Source organism: Heloderma suspectum, chromosome 3, assembly GCF_057233095.1.
Source record: "Heloderma suspectum isolate Gila_16-S chromosome 3, 16-S_ref, whole genome shotgun sequence".
NCBI classification, from domain to species: Eukaryota; Metazoa; Chordata; class Lepidosauria; order Squamata; family Helodermatidae; genus Heloderma; species Heloderma suspectum.
Window position 1 is genome coordinate 213,681,841 of NC_139460.1, and position 14,496 is coordinate 213,696,336.

Consider the following 14,496-nt stretch of genomic DNA (forward strand, 5'->3'; position numbering starts at 1 on the left):
AATTATGGGAACTGTAGTCCAACACATCTGGAGGGTATCAGGTTGGGGAAGGCTTGCTTAGAGAAACAAGCCAGGATCAGAAATCATCAGCTGTCATTGGTTTGTTTCCTTAAAACATAGTTAAAAGACTAAATACAGTTTGTCTGGGTTCAGACAGAACAATATACCACTGTTACTTGAAAATGGGAGCAAAAGCTTGTGATCTCTTCCTCACAGCTATGGTAGAGAAGAGACTCATAGACCCAAGGCTCATGCACATAACACTACATCAGGGGTCCCCAATCCTTTTAGGCCTGTCCATCACTTTTGGAATTCTGAGAAAGTGCTACAAAACACCAGAAAGCGCATTGGTGAGGCTCAAAGTAACCTTCACAAGAAGCTTGGCAAATACGGATCAGTGTAAGCAAGTGTAAAGTGGTGCACACGGGGGCAAAAAAATCCCAGCTTCACATACAGGCTGATGGGATATGAGCTAGTGGTCATTGACCAAGAAAGAGATCTTGGGATTGTGGTAGACAGCTCACTGAAAATGAGCTGCTGTGAAAAAGGCAAATTCCATGTTTGGTATAATTAGAAAAGAAATAAAAAATAAAACTGCCAAGATCAGACTTGTTCAGTCGTTAAGTCGTGTCCGACTCTTCATGACCCCATGGACCATAGCACGTCAGGCCTTCCTGTCCTGCGCTCTCTCCCGCAGCGTGCTCAAGTTCATATTCATTGCATCGGTGATGCTATCTAGCCATCCCATCCTCTGCTGTCCCCTTCTCCTTTTGCCTTCAGTCTTTCCCAGCATCAGGGTCTTTTCCAGGGAGTTTTCTCTTCGCATTAGGTGGCCAAAATATTTGAGCTTCAGCTTCAGTATCTGTCCTTCCAATGAGCACTCAGGGTTGATTTCCTTTAGGATTGACTGATTTGAACTCCTTGCAGTCCAGGGGACTCGTAAGAGTCTTCTCCAGCACCACAGTTCGAATGCATCAATTCTTCGGCGCTCAGCCTTCCTTATAGTCCAGCTCTCACAACCATACATTACTACTGGGAAAACCATAGCTTTGATTAGATGGACCTTTGTCGGCAAGGTGATGTCTCTGCTTCTTACTAGGTTTGCCATAGCTTTCCTCCCAAGGAGCAAGCGTCTTTTAATTTCATGGCTATAGTCACTGTCTGCAATGATCTTGGAGCCCAAGAAAATAAAATCTGTCACTGCTTCCATTTCTTCCCCTTCTATATGCCAGGAAGTGATGGGGCCAGATGCCATGATCCTAATTTTTTTAATGTTGAGTTTCAAACCAGCTTTTGCACTCTCCACTTTCACCCTCAACAAGAGGCTCTTTAGATCCTCTTCGCTTTCTGCCATTAGGGTGGTATCATCTGCGTACCTGAGGTTGTTGATAATTCTCCTGGCAATCTTAATTCCCACCTGTGATTCATCCAACCCAGCGTTTCTCATGATGTACTCTGCATATAAGTTAAATAAGCAGGGTGACAATATACAGCCTTGTCGTACTCCTTCCCCAATTTTGAACCAATCGGTTGTTCCATCTCTGGTTCTTACTGTTGCTTCTTGACTCTCGTACAGGTTTTTCAGGAGACAGGTAAGGTGGTCTGGTACTCCCATCTCTTGAAGAATTTGCCACAGTTTGTTGTGATCCACACAATCAAAGGCTTTAGCGTAGTCAATGAAGCAGAAATAGACGTTTTTCTGGAATTCTCTTGCTTTCTCCACGATCCAGTGAATGTTGGCGATTTGATCTCTAGTTCCTCTGCCTCTTTGAAACCCAGCTTGTACTTCCAGTAGTTCTCGGTTCGCATACTGCTGAAGCCTAGCTTGTAGGATTTTGAGCATAACCTTGTTGGCATGTGAAATGAGCGCAATTGTACCGTAGTTGGAACACTCTTTGGCGTTGTCTTTCTTTGGAACTGGAATGTAAACTGACCTTTTCCAGTCTTGTGACCACTGTTGAGTGTTCCAAATTTGTTGGCATATTGAGTGCAGCACTTTAACAGCATCATCTTTTAGGATTTTAAATAACTCAGCTGGAATACTGTCATCTCCGCTAGCTTTGTTGTTTGTAATGCTTCCTAAGGCCCACTTGACTTCACTCTCTAGGATGTCCAGCTCAAGTTCATTGACTGCACTCTCATGGCTATCAGGGACATTCAGATCTTTCCTGTATAGTTCTTCTGTGTATTCTTGCCACCTCTTCTTAATCTCATCTGCTTCTGTTAGGTCCCTGCCTTCTTTGTCCTTTATCATGCCCATCTTTGCACAAAACGTTCCCTTGAGATCTCCGATTTTCATGAAAAGATCTCTAGTCTTTCCCATTCTATTGTTTTCCTCGATTTCTTTGCATTGTTCATTTAAGAAAGCCTTCTTGTCTCTCCTTGCTATTCTCTGGAACTCTGCATTCAGTTGGATATATCTTCTCCTTTCTCCCTTGCTTTTCGCTTCCCTTCTTTCCTCAGCTACTTGTAAAGCCTCCTCAGACAGCCACTTGGCTTTCTTGCATTTCTTTTTCTTTGGGATGGATTTCGTTGCTGCCTCCTGAACAATGTTATGGACCTCCGTCCATAGTTCCTCAGGCATCTGTCTATCAGGTCTAATCCCGTAAATCTATTCCTCACCTCCACTGTATATTCATAAGGGATATGATTGAGGTCATACCTGAATGGTTTAGTGGTTTTCCCTATTTTCTTCAATTTAAGCCGAAATTTTGCAACAAGAAGCTCATGATCTGAGCCACAGTCAGCTCCAGGTCTTGTTTTGACTGACTGTATAGAGCTTCTCCATCTTTGGCTGCAAAGGATATAATCAATCTGATTTTGATACTGACCATCTGGTGATGTCCATGTGTAGAGTCGCCTCTTGTGCTGTTGGAAAAGAGTGTTTGCTATGATCAGCGTGTTCTCTTGGCAAAACTCTATTAGCTTTTGTCCTGCTTCATTTTGTACACCAAGGCCATGCTTGCCTGTTATTCCGGTGATTTCTTGACTTCCTACTTTGGCATTCCAATCCCCTATGATGAAGAGGACATCTTTTTTTGGTGTTAGTTCTAGAAGGTGTTGTAGGTCTTCATAGAACGGATCAACCTCAGCTTCTTCGGCCTCAGTGGTTGGGGCATAGACTTGAATTACTGTGATGTTGAATGGTTTGCCTTGGATTCGTACTGAGATCATTCTAACGTTTTTGAGATTGTACCCCAGTACTGCTTTTCCCTCCTTTTTATTGACTATGAGTGCTACTCCATTTCTTCTAAGGGATTCTTGCCCACAGTAGTAGATATGATGGTCACCTGAATTAAATTCGCCCATGCTTGTCCATTTTAGTTCACTGATTCCCAAGATGTCAATGTTCAATCTTGCCATCTCATGTTTGACCACCTCCAGCTTACCTTGATTCATTGATCTGACATTCCAGGTTCCTAAACAATATTGTTCTTTACAGCATCAGATTTTATTTTCACCACCAGACACATGCACAGCTGAGTGTCCTTTCGGCTTTGGCCCAGCCGCTTCACTCTTTCTGGTGCTACTTGGAAATTCCCTCTGCTCTTCCCCAGTAGAATTTTGGACACCTTCCGACCTGAAGGTCTCATCTTCCGGTGTCATCTCTTTTAGCCTTGTGATACATTCCATGGGGTTTTCTTGGCAAGAATACTGGAGTGGGTTGCCATTTCCTTCTCCAGTGGACCACATTTTGTCAGAACTCTCTGCCATGACCTGTCCGTCTTGGGTGGCCCTGCACGGCATAGCTTATGGCTTCACTGAGTTACGCAAGCCCCTTCACCACAACAAGGCAGTGATCCATGAAGGGGCAAGATCAGACTGCCTTTATAGAAATTTATGGTGTGACCGCACTTGGAATACTGTGTACTGTTTTGGTCACTGCTCCAAAAAAGGATATTATAGAGTTAGAAAAAGTGCAGAAAAGGGCAACTAAAATGATCAAGGGGCTGGAGCAACTCCCTGATGAGGAAAGGTTACAACTGCTGGGACTGTTTAGCTTGGAGAAAAGGCAAATGAGGGGAGACATGATAGAGATGTACAAAATTATGCACGGTGTGGAGAAAGTGGATAGCGAGACATTTTTTCCCCTTTCTCATAATACTAGAACCTGCAACCATCCCATGAAGCTGACTGGTGGGTGATTCAGGACAGATAAAAGGAAGTACTTCTTCACACAGCTCATAGTTTAACTATGAATTCACTACCACAAGATGCAGTGATGGCCGCCAGTTTGGATGGCTTTAAATGGCAATTAGTAGTTGGGGAACATGAGTGAGAGGGTGCTATTGTATTCGTGCCCTGCTTGTGGATTTCCCAAAATTGGAGACTGTGTGAACAGAATGCTGGATTAGATGGACCTTTGGACTGATCCAGCAAGGCTCTTCTTTTTTAAAATAAATAAATAAATAAATAAATAGCTAAACAGATTACTTTACAAAACAAATCACTGCAAACACTAAGCCAGCAAGGCTCTTCTTATGTTCGTGAGTACAAGGCTGCAATCCTATGTATGCATACATGGAAGTAAGTCCCTTTGAATTCAGTGGAACTTCTAAGTATTTCATTTATTATTAATTATTTCTATTTAATTCATTAAAAAGAATCCCAGGATTGGTCTGCATATCCCACCTCTCTCTCTTTCTTTCACCCCACCACCCCAGTTACTACCTTTATCTGTCCTTCTCCACCCCCTCCACTTCCTTCTTATGCAGTAAGTCATAAGACTTACTGGGGGTTGGACTCGATGGCCTTGTAGGCCCCTTTTTACCCTACTATTCTATGATCATTGAACTCAGATGTGTGTACCTGAAAGTTGTAGGACATAGACAGGAGTCTAGGAAGAAAGACCCACACATGACAGATAAAAACCAAGATAAAAGACAAGCAATAATTCTGCAGCCAAAGGACTTGAGATGCAAGGGTGCACTGAACAATCTACTCATTTCTCACAGTCTGGCTGAGGAAGCAGGACATTAATAGTTCATTTCCAGCAATTTGTACTGGACTAGTGGAATTTACAGACAAGGGAACATCCAGTCCTGGGTTTGTAATACCCTCACACAGAGACTGGGAAAGAAATTTGGTGGGGTGATGGGCAACAACGCTAGAAATATGGTATCATATATACCTGCTCACCTGAGGGAACCTGGTCACATCTTTTACAGAGGACTTTATAAATTCTGACTAAAAATTACTTTTCTGGGCCATGCTCAGAGAGACATCACTGTTACCAGCCCTATACAGACTCTTTCTTTCCCTAAAGTTAGAAGACATCCCTTTGGGGGAGATGGCTCAAGAGGCTATACAATAAGAACAATACTACTATGACTCCAATCCTCTCTGGATGAAGGGTCTTTTCAGACTCCCTATACCCACTTATCTTAGATCAGTAGCAGTTAAAGAATGGTATTTTTATTTATGGAACTTAGAATGAATAGGCCTCAACAGAATAGGCAATTTTAGAAATGAAATAAAAAGATAAAAATTAAATGTTACTTCCTCTACTCTAGCTCTGCATAGCGGTACGTCATTGAGCTGGTTCTAATTCTTAGTACATTGCTACACTGAGGGACAGATGCTGCATAGGTCACCTCCCATAGGCAAAAGCCTCTCTTTTCAAATCAACACTCATAGGAAATGGAATTTTCCTTTGAGGTTCTTGCCCCAATCAGGCTTGAGGGTCAGTGCTTAGCCAAATTTACAAATTTGGGCCAGCCCATGAAACAAGTCAGATTTAAAGTGGACTTTCAAAGTTTAGGTATTATTGTGCAGTCTTCCACAACCCGGTACTCTCCAGATGTTGGACTATAACTCCCATCAGCCAGCCAGAATGTTGTCTGGGGACAATGGGAGTTGTTGTCCATCATGTCTAGAGGGCACCAGTTTAGAGAAGGCTGGATGAGATTGGGGAAGGACATTACAGCTATTCGGACAGTGATCTTCTTTAATTATCACCATTTACTGGATCTTGTGGGGACTAGGGAGGAAGTGTCACGGCAGATAATAGGGAGCATGAGACAGAATTCCTGGAGCAGCTTGTATTGCTTTCTGGAATTTGATTCCGTCAGCCTGCTCTTATGGAAATCTTGTGGTCAGTTTTAATTTCTATATCAAAATAGTAACCAACAGAGATTTTCCATTCCAGAAGAATCCATAGGCAGAAGTGTGTGGCCTGGATCACATGCAATGACTATGATGGTTTAAACCACGGGTTGTTGGGGCTCTGTGAGTGCGAGCATATGCCCTGCCTCTCCCATGCTCACCACTTCCAGTTTGCATCAACTTTTGATTCAACGTCCAAAACCGGAACTCTGGGTTGTTGAGGGACAAACAACCCAAAGTTTAACCCATGGTTTGTTGCTGGGTTAAAACTCTGGGTTGTTTGTCTCTCAACAACCCAGAGATCCGGGTTTAGATGTTGCATCAAACAACCCAGAACGGGTTTTTTGGAGAAAGCTGATGCCAAGCGGAAGTGCTGAGCATATGCATGCACTCTGCTGCGACCCCAAACAGTTCATGGGTTAACCCATGGGCATTATGTGTGAACCAGGTGTGTTTCTCTGGAGTTCTCTTGATATTTTTTTCCTCTGGGGAGAGAACTCTGAGTCTCTGGTTCTCACATCTGATACTGTTCTCTATGCCAAGAACCTTGCTGGAGCTAGAAGGCTGTGTCTCCATTTTCCATCTTGCTTCCCATCTACCATAGGAATACCTGCAATAGGTGCAGGGAATCTCTTTAGATAAATTCATCTAGGGGGTGTATCTTGCACATCTTGGAAGGAAGGACTAGGAGCATGTGCAAGTCAGTGTGTTTTGCTGAAATATTTAGGGAAGTCAAGCAGTACTGGCACTCTGTTGATATTCCTCATTGGCTTGGTAAATTGTCATCCAGTACATTGTTATTAATAGGGCAGGTTATAAAGCACAGGAACAGCTCTATACCTGCCATGATATCCTCCATGATTGTGATGACATAGGAAGGCTTGCTGAATGTGGGTGGGTTGTCATTTTCATCCTACAGAAATACCAAGAAAAGCAAGTCAAAACATAAACTTCCAACACAGCAGCAATATTCTGTCATGAAACATGATTTAAAATTCTCAAAACAGAGCACAATCTAATTTATTGGAAGAGCAAAGTGAGGTGTTAGATTTAACTACTCATTTGGCTTCTTCTTTTCATGTGTCTTTATACGACAATTGTTTTTAATACAAACTTTGACATACCAGAACACTGAGACAAAATTTAGTTCATAATGCAATTCTACAGTTCAAGTTCAAATACCAGCTGACCCTCGCACCTATTTCCAAAGTTGTGTGTGTGTGGGAGGTGGCATGGGGGTGGGGGTGGGGGGAGAATATAAACTATATTGCAATGTGTTAGCTGTCGTGAAGATTGAGCTATCCGAATGAAATGATGTTCACATTCAGGACAAGATTCTGCATTTGTAGTTCAAACTCCAGCTTCACTTTCACACCTATTTGGAAGAGGGCCCCAAAAGATGTCATTTATTTCTGAAATGCAACATATCCCTTGAAGACTGTAGTCTGAATGACAGGTAGTTGTATGTTCTGGACAGCATTCTAAGTTGAAATGTGTGTATCAGCTTATTTTAAAAGGGGGCAAGTAAGATATAAAATACCACAAAGGGCTAAACTAGACATTGTGTTAGTTGTGTAGTGTTGCAGTGATCCCAACATATTTTTTTACTCTTGTGTAAACATGAAGGAGCCAGATCTGCATTGGAACTACCATTCATGAGATTGGGGAGACTATACCTTTCCACCCAGCCCCTCCCCCCCTTCTAAATTTGCCCTCCCCCTCCATGAGGGCTAAACAAAAAAATTCCCACTCCAGTGGGGCCAATTATAGTTTTCCCCCCCTTTTCTTTATCCTCTGCAGGGGGGCAGGGGATTTAGGAGAGGAAAGTGGCTGGGTGGGAAGATATAACCCCACACCCTCTCATGCATGGTGGTCCAGATCAGGTCCCCACACATTTACATGTGAGGAAAAAAAGTCAGGATCATTGCAACACTATTCATTTAATGCAGTGTCTACTTTAGCCCTGAGACATTCGAATAAAAATCGGTGTGAAACAGAGTTAAATATTTAGGACAGAGTTAAATATTTGGAATTAAATATTTAAATATTTAATATTTAATTCCAGTTGGAACCCTCATCTTCACCTCTGCAACTTTTTTTAGGAGAAGGGGCAGAGAAGATGCAAAACGCAATGCAGTGCTTGATGATGTCTCTTGAATACTGTGCTTTACTAGTCTATGTAAGTCTGATGAAACATCCAAACCATTTCATTATTTAGATCAGAGGTGGGCAACTTGTTGCCCTCCAGATGTTTTGGCCTACAGCTCCCCTCACCCCTCATCATTGGCTATGCTGGCTAGGGCTCATGGGAATTGCCCACTCTTGATTAGATGCTCATCCAAAAGGAAATACTGTTTACAAAAGATTACAGGGTGACACAGGGTGAGTCTGGATGATCTAATGTTTTGCTAGTGATAGGCTCAGTTGTCTAGGGCTAACAAAACATTTCTGAAAAAAATAGGATGATTACTACCATTAATACCTATTGCTACAGTGATACATTGTAGAGTAAATTCACTATTGTTTATTATTTATATAATTAATATTGTTGGCATACTATCAAACATATTAATCAGTTAAAATATTAGTTTTTATGTTCATTTTAGATAGCAATCATATCATGAAAAACAAGCTCACAAAGTTTTCATCCACAAACAAGTATGTTTAAGAAATGTATAATTATATAATTAATGATATCCCTGTTCAGCCTTTGGATTATTTTTTAATCAAAGAATTAAACTTCAAACTACTGATCATCCTACCCCCTCTACAATTCTGGACATTAACAGTGCAGTCCTATGCATGTCAACTCAGAAGTAAGTCCTGATGAGTTCAACAGAGTGTACTTTATTTTTTAATTTATTTTATTATTACATATATCCACCTTTTTTCATTTGTGAGGAAGGTTACGTTTGAGTAAATGAGGGGTCTAAAGTGAGTGAGTTTCATGGCCAAGTGGGGACTAGAACCCAGAACTCCTGAGTCCCAGTCCAATACTCTAACCACTAAACCACACTGGCTCTTCCACAGCCTAGAGGAAAAGTGTCTCTATACTCCACAAAGAAGAGTTTCCATTTCATGCTCATTGCTTCAAAAAAAGAAATGTTTGTACATATGCTTGTCAGTGTGTGAAAACACCCTTAAGAAATGCATCTAGTGTCCACACCTTATCAGTTATTCTGGACTGGATATCTGTAGGGCAACCTTCATCACTGTAGGCCCTCATCTGAGTTGGTTTAAATACACACACACACACACACACACACCCCACACCCCATACACACACACACACACACACACACACACACACTTTTTCCTCTATTTTTGATGTTTGTTTCTTTTTCCACAAAAAGAAACCAGCTGACTGTACAGGAGAAACTGTGAGAGTGAATACATACAATTTACTGGTAAATGTGTAGTCATTAAATAAGACAGAGAAAAATGTTCTCATTCCATTCAGCATAACATTTGTAGGGATCAGTGCTTCTGACAGTAGGCATAAAACTTTGAGACAAATTTTAAATTGTTTGAATGAAACGTTTTACAAAATTAGATGGTCCAATTAAATCTTTAATTTCACCAAACCATGTCCCTCATTTCCAACAAGGTGTTCCACAATGGAGGGCATAAATATGTGTATTGTGTGTGAAAAAATGGAATTTAACTGCAAAAGGAAGGAGGAAACTATTGTACAAAATGTTAGAGTGGAACTTTTACCGTAGAGGATTCAAAACCAGACCCTTACACCACTATGGAACTTATAAGGTTTGGACTGAACTGGCTTCCTGCTTAGTATGCCTTCAAAACTAATCTCTAGCTTTGCTAATACAATTATTGTGCTTGCTTCTTTGTCCTGTTCTCTACCTTGCAATAGTTCAGATGGACCAGTATGGAAATGGAAATAGAAAAAAATGTTTTGGCAGTCATTAACATTTCCTTTTCTATGTATTTTTTTCTAGAGGAAGACAGCTCCCTATACTAAGCCTAACTACTGGCAATCAAATGTAAACAATTAGAGAAACAAAACAAGTACAGAAAATGTTACAATAGTCCACAGGGCCTCGAAAAATTAAAGAAACCAAATATCCCCTAAGGGCTCAGTCCTGTGTGGATTGCTGGCAGCCTCTGAACTTGGAGGCTGCAGAGTATCTAGTGCAGGGTGGCTGGAGCACGAAGGCAATTTTGCCTGTCTAGCATTGGAACTTCGGAGAGGGAGGGAAGGATGCTGGGGCAGCCATAGGAAATGTATGGATGCCACCCTGGTCTCCTCCCTTCCCTGCCCCCATGAATGCCTCCTTTTTCTGTCTCTGTGCTCCATTTCTGAGCCTGGAGAAATAGCCAGAATCATGGTGGCTACAAGGGGGAGGGGGCAGGGAGCACAGTTTCTGGGCTCTGAGGTTGGACCACTCGGCCTCAGAGCCCAGAAACCAAACAATCCTATGTCCCCCCAGATGCTGTCTAGGGGACATAGGATTGCTCCCTAAGTCTCTAGCCAATTAGTCATCACCCTAAACAAAGCAAGGTGTAGTTTTACTTGGGATTTTTGCTCTGAATACTTATGCATGGTGAAGAATATGTGTATTTAAAAGCTTGCAAATCTTAAAAGCCCCATCAAATATCATTTTGTTTGTTCTGAGAGAAATGGCACTTTTAATGTCAATGCTTTCCTTTTCAGTTCATTTGAAAGCAATAAATAACATTTCTATTATATTAAAACACATCACACACGAAGGCTTTATATTTAACTAGAGGCTTCTTGAATGCTATTCAAGATAAAAGCCTGATTGAAAGGAGAAAGACAGATAGAAAGCTGCAACTGAGGAACAGTTGCAAAGCTGCAACACAGGAAGTGCTACCCTAGCTCTTAAACCTTGATGGATGCTTTTGCTATTAAAGTCAATATTTTAGGTAATTTCACATGCCAGTGATGCCCATCGTACTATAATTAAATTGCCATCCTCTGCTATTTTTGCTTGGAGCAGGTGGTCTTTAATCAGCCTTTTCATCACTCATGATTTCTGCAATGCCCAATATTGCACATTGTCCTCCCTAAACTATAAAGTATATCGATCACGAGGAGCTTCAACTGCATTAAGCTTATCTTTTTTGTGGAATTGCAGGAGGAGGAGGAGGAGGAGGAGGAGGAGGAGGAAACATGGGATAACTAAGAATATTAAATTGAAACATTATCTCATTTCTGTGTCCATTTGTCAAGAGGCTAGTCCTGTTTATATCAACAGGTCTAATATCTGACAAAGCACTTGCTGGAGATTGCAATCTTGTCTATGTTCTATGCATTTGAAATGCTCATTTTTCAAAAAATATGCATTTTTATGCTTTAGTCAATTGGGAGAAAGTGAAAAATGTGCAAAGAAATACTTTTCTTGTCTGAGTGAACAAAAAATCAGGTCACAAACTAGAACGGGAGCGAGTCGAGCCAAGCTTCAAACTGAAGATCAGAGTTTTGGCAAGTTTAAACATCCCTGGTTCTCCCATCCCTAACACACGCAAGAAGCTCTTGAGATCGCAGCTTGGGTATATAATTTACATAGGTCTGGTGTATGCAAGAAAAGTAATCCTGCTTCTAAAAATATCCATCAATCTAGCAGCTCCTGGTTTAGCCATTTGACTCCAGGGAAAACTAAGAAGAATAAGACCTTGTCCCTGAATGTCTTGTTATTGCTGGAAGGAAGAGGTTTACACTGTATTTTCTTCTTTTTTTCATGAAGACAAGCAGCCACTGTTTCATAAAACATGTTTTAAAACAATTCCAGAACTGATTTGGGTGTGTTTGTGGGGGCTTTTTCATTATTTAGCATTGGCACTTTCCACCAGGTACCTGTGATAGTCTCGCCAAAATTTATATCTGTTTCAGGCTCAGGAATTGTGCTCATGCTTATGGGAACTACTTTTGGTTTTTCCACACTACAGCTTAAGGTCCTACAAAAACCGGCTAAACTAGATTTATCAAGATTGTAGCAGGACCACAAAAATGAACCTTTTTATTTTAGACTAGCATGGTTCTGCAATATCTGCAACTGTGTGCAAATGTTAGCTTTCCAGAGACTTGGAAGTTGCATGGTAGAGCCATCTTTGTCTACAGTTGCGCCTTCAGATCTATCATCTATACACAACCCAAGAACCCTTGCGCACAACACCTGATGTAGGCTTATAGGCAGCACTATGCTGGTGAGAAAGACAAAACATTTCAGGTTTTGCAGAAGTGGCTTTTGGAGTGGAAGGACTGAGCCTTTAACATTTGATGTAAGGTGGTAGCATCCTATTGTGTTCATGTGCTCGCGGGACCCACTGCTCCCGCTTCTAAAAATAACCCCAAACAAGTGGAAACACTAGTTTCTGGAACAAGGCAGGTCAGCAGAGCTAGCAGAAGGGATTTCCGCTGAACTGTCCATTTCTGGGCTTATTTTTAGGAATACCAAAACCCCGTTGAGCAAGCAGAGGGTCTCATGAGCACAACAGAACCACCAGAGGCAGAGTAGCCCCACTGGATACTGCCCAGAGTTTCAACAGGAAAAACGTAAAATCATTTCCTCTGGGATGGAGAAGTGCATAAATTGACAGTACCTGAAGCCAATGAATGAGTCTCCTTTATGATATACTTAAGCATAGTTAAAGTTGTTGCCTCACTGCACAAAACAGTACCTAGAATGTCAGTGAATGAGAGCTAGAGAGAAACTTATTAGTGGTGATATTTCCTAGGATGCTGGTATCATGCCCAATATTAGTTCTAATTCAGTGGTTCCCTCTACAAAAGCTTATTGTCCCCTAATGGGAAATCTACAAAGTGAGTTTCACTTCTTTATTAAAAATCAACAAGCAGAGGATGAAAAAAGTTACCCTGTTACACAATCTCCACTGCTCCTTTCTCCATCTCCCCCCTCCCTCCCCCCTCTCTCTCTCACACACACATGCATACACACACACTTGCCCTTTCATTGCAGCCCCTTAAGTACCTCTGTGAGCCAATTCATCATTATCATCATCCAGTCCCCCCCCCCCCATTCCAGTTGAAAGAGAAAATCCCTTTTGGTCGAAAGTGCAGAATGTGACAGCTACTTAGAAATCACCCATGTACAAAATCAACTGGAAGGAAATGACCTTTTCAAGTGTGGTCTTTAGACAGATGAGATTACACCATCCAAAGAGCAGCTATGGGAAGAAGGTATTTAGCCTCAATTAAACCCCTTTTGCTACTTCTTTCTTACTTCTCCTCCACAATCATATGAAGGGGACAAGGAGAGGATCAGTCAATTCCAGCAGCAACAATGATCATCCCCCACTCTTTGGTCAATAAATTGCTGCCACTTACAAGTCAGATCTGATTAAGATGCAGCTAAGATTGAAAGGTTATCAAGAGAGCAGACTCCACTGCTAATGCCTCCTTTGAGCTTTCTCAAATCACATTGCTTGTTGCACTTTGACAATCTGATTTAATCCCGCAGAGTAACAGTAACCCTAACTCTGCTACCAACATATATGTGCACGTCACCATTCCTGATAAGAATGTTTGCATCAGGATTCAGGACAACATCAGCCAACCATTCCAGCCGGGGACAGCTAGCATTTGAAGAATAAACAGCTGGCTGTGATTGATTCAATGACTGATAATTTTAGTCACTTCAAGTGCTAATGTGCATTTGATATTCATGTCAGAATCCGAGCTGTTTGGTTTCAGGCACCTTTAGATCTTCAGGGAGTGGAGGAGGGGGGGAATGGAAACAGGAGAGTATTCTCTATTTAATCCTCTTGAACTTCACAGAAGGAAATGAATTAAGTCATTTTCCTGTCAGCCATCTGATGTGTGTTTTCCTTACCCCTTTGCTTTGCACCTGCCTCCCATTTATGAAGGATCTCCTGAGGCTGGCTATCAAGGCTAGATAGAACAGAAAGGGAAGAGTTCTCTTACCAGCAGCAGCCTCACCATCACCAGTTCTAACTCAATATCAGGTGACTTAATCTATTCCGAATTCTACCAACTGTATCAATGAGGCGGGCAAAGTGTCCCCAACCATAATAGACAAAAGTGAGATTCTAAGAAGTGCTTCTTGCATTCTTTTTAAAGGCATTCTCACATAGTACAATCACCTGTGTTTTGTGTTGGGTGGGTGGAGCTCCTGCCCGGGCATCTCTGACAATAGCATGCTGAGAACGAAATTAACATTCTTCCTCAGATACGCAAAAATACTATAGTATTTGCAATGCTGCTGCTACTACTACTACTACTAATATGGGGGGAGCCATGGTTTGTGTGCAGAAAGTCCCAGGTTCGATCCTTGGTATCTTTACGTACAGCTGGAAAAATTCCTGCCTGAAACTCTGGAGAGCCATTGCCTGTCAGTGTTAACAATATTGGGCTATGGACCAGTCTGA

General features: G+C 41.6%; 1 protein-coding gene across 1 annotated transcript in view; it reads right to left on the bottom strand.

Annotated features, from left to right (window-relative positions):
• Window positions 1-14,496, bottom strand: part of CDH23 (cadherin related 23) — a 512,093-nt gene that overhangs the window by 45,225 nt on the left and 452,372 nt on the right. The window contains exon 19 of the mRNA XM_084845647.1: window positions 6,946-7,018. Coding sequence (XP_084701773.1) covers window positions 6,946-7,018 — 73 coding nt within the window. The remainder of the gene's footprint in view (window positions 1-6,945; window positions 7,019-14,496) is intronic.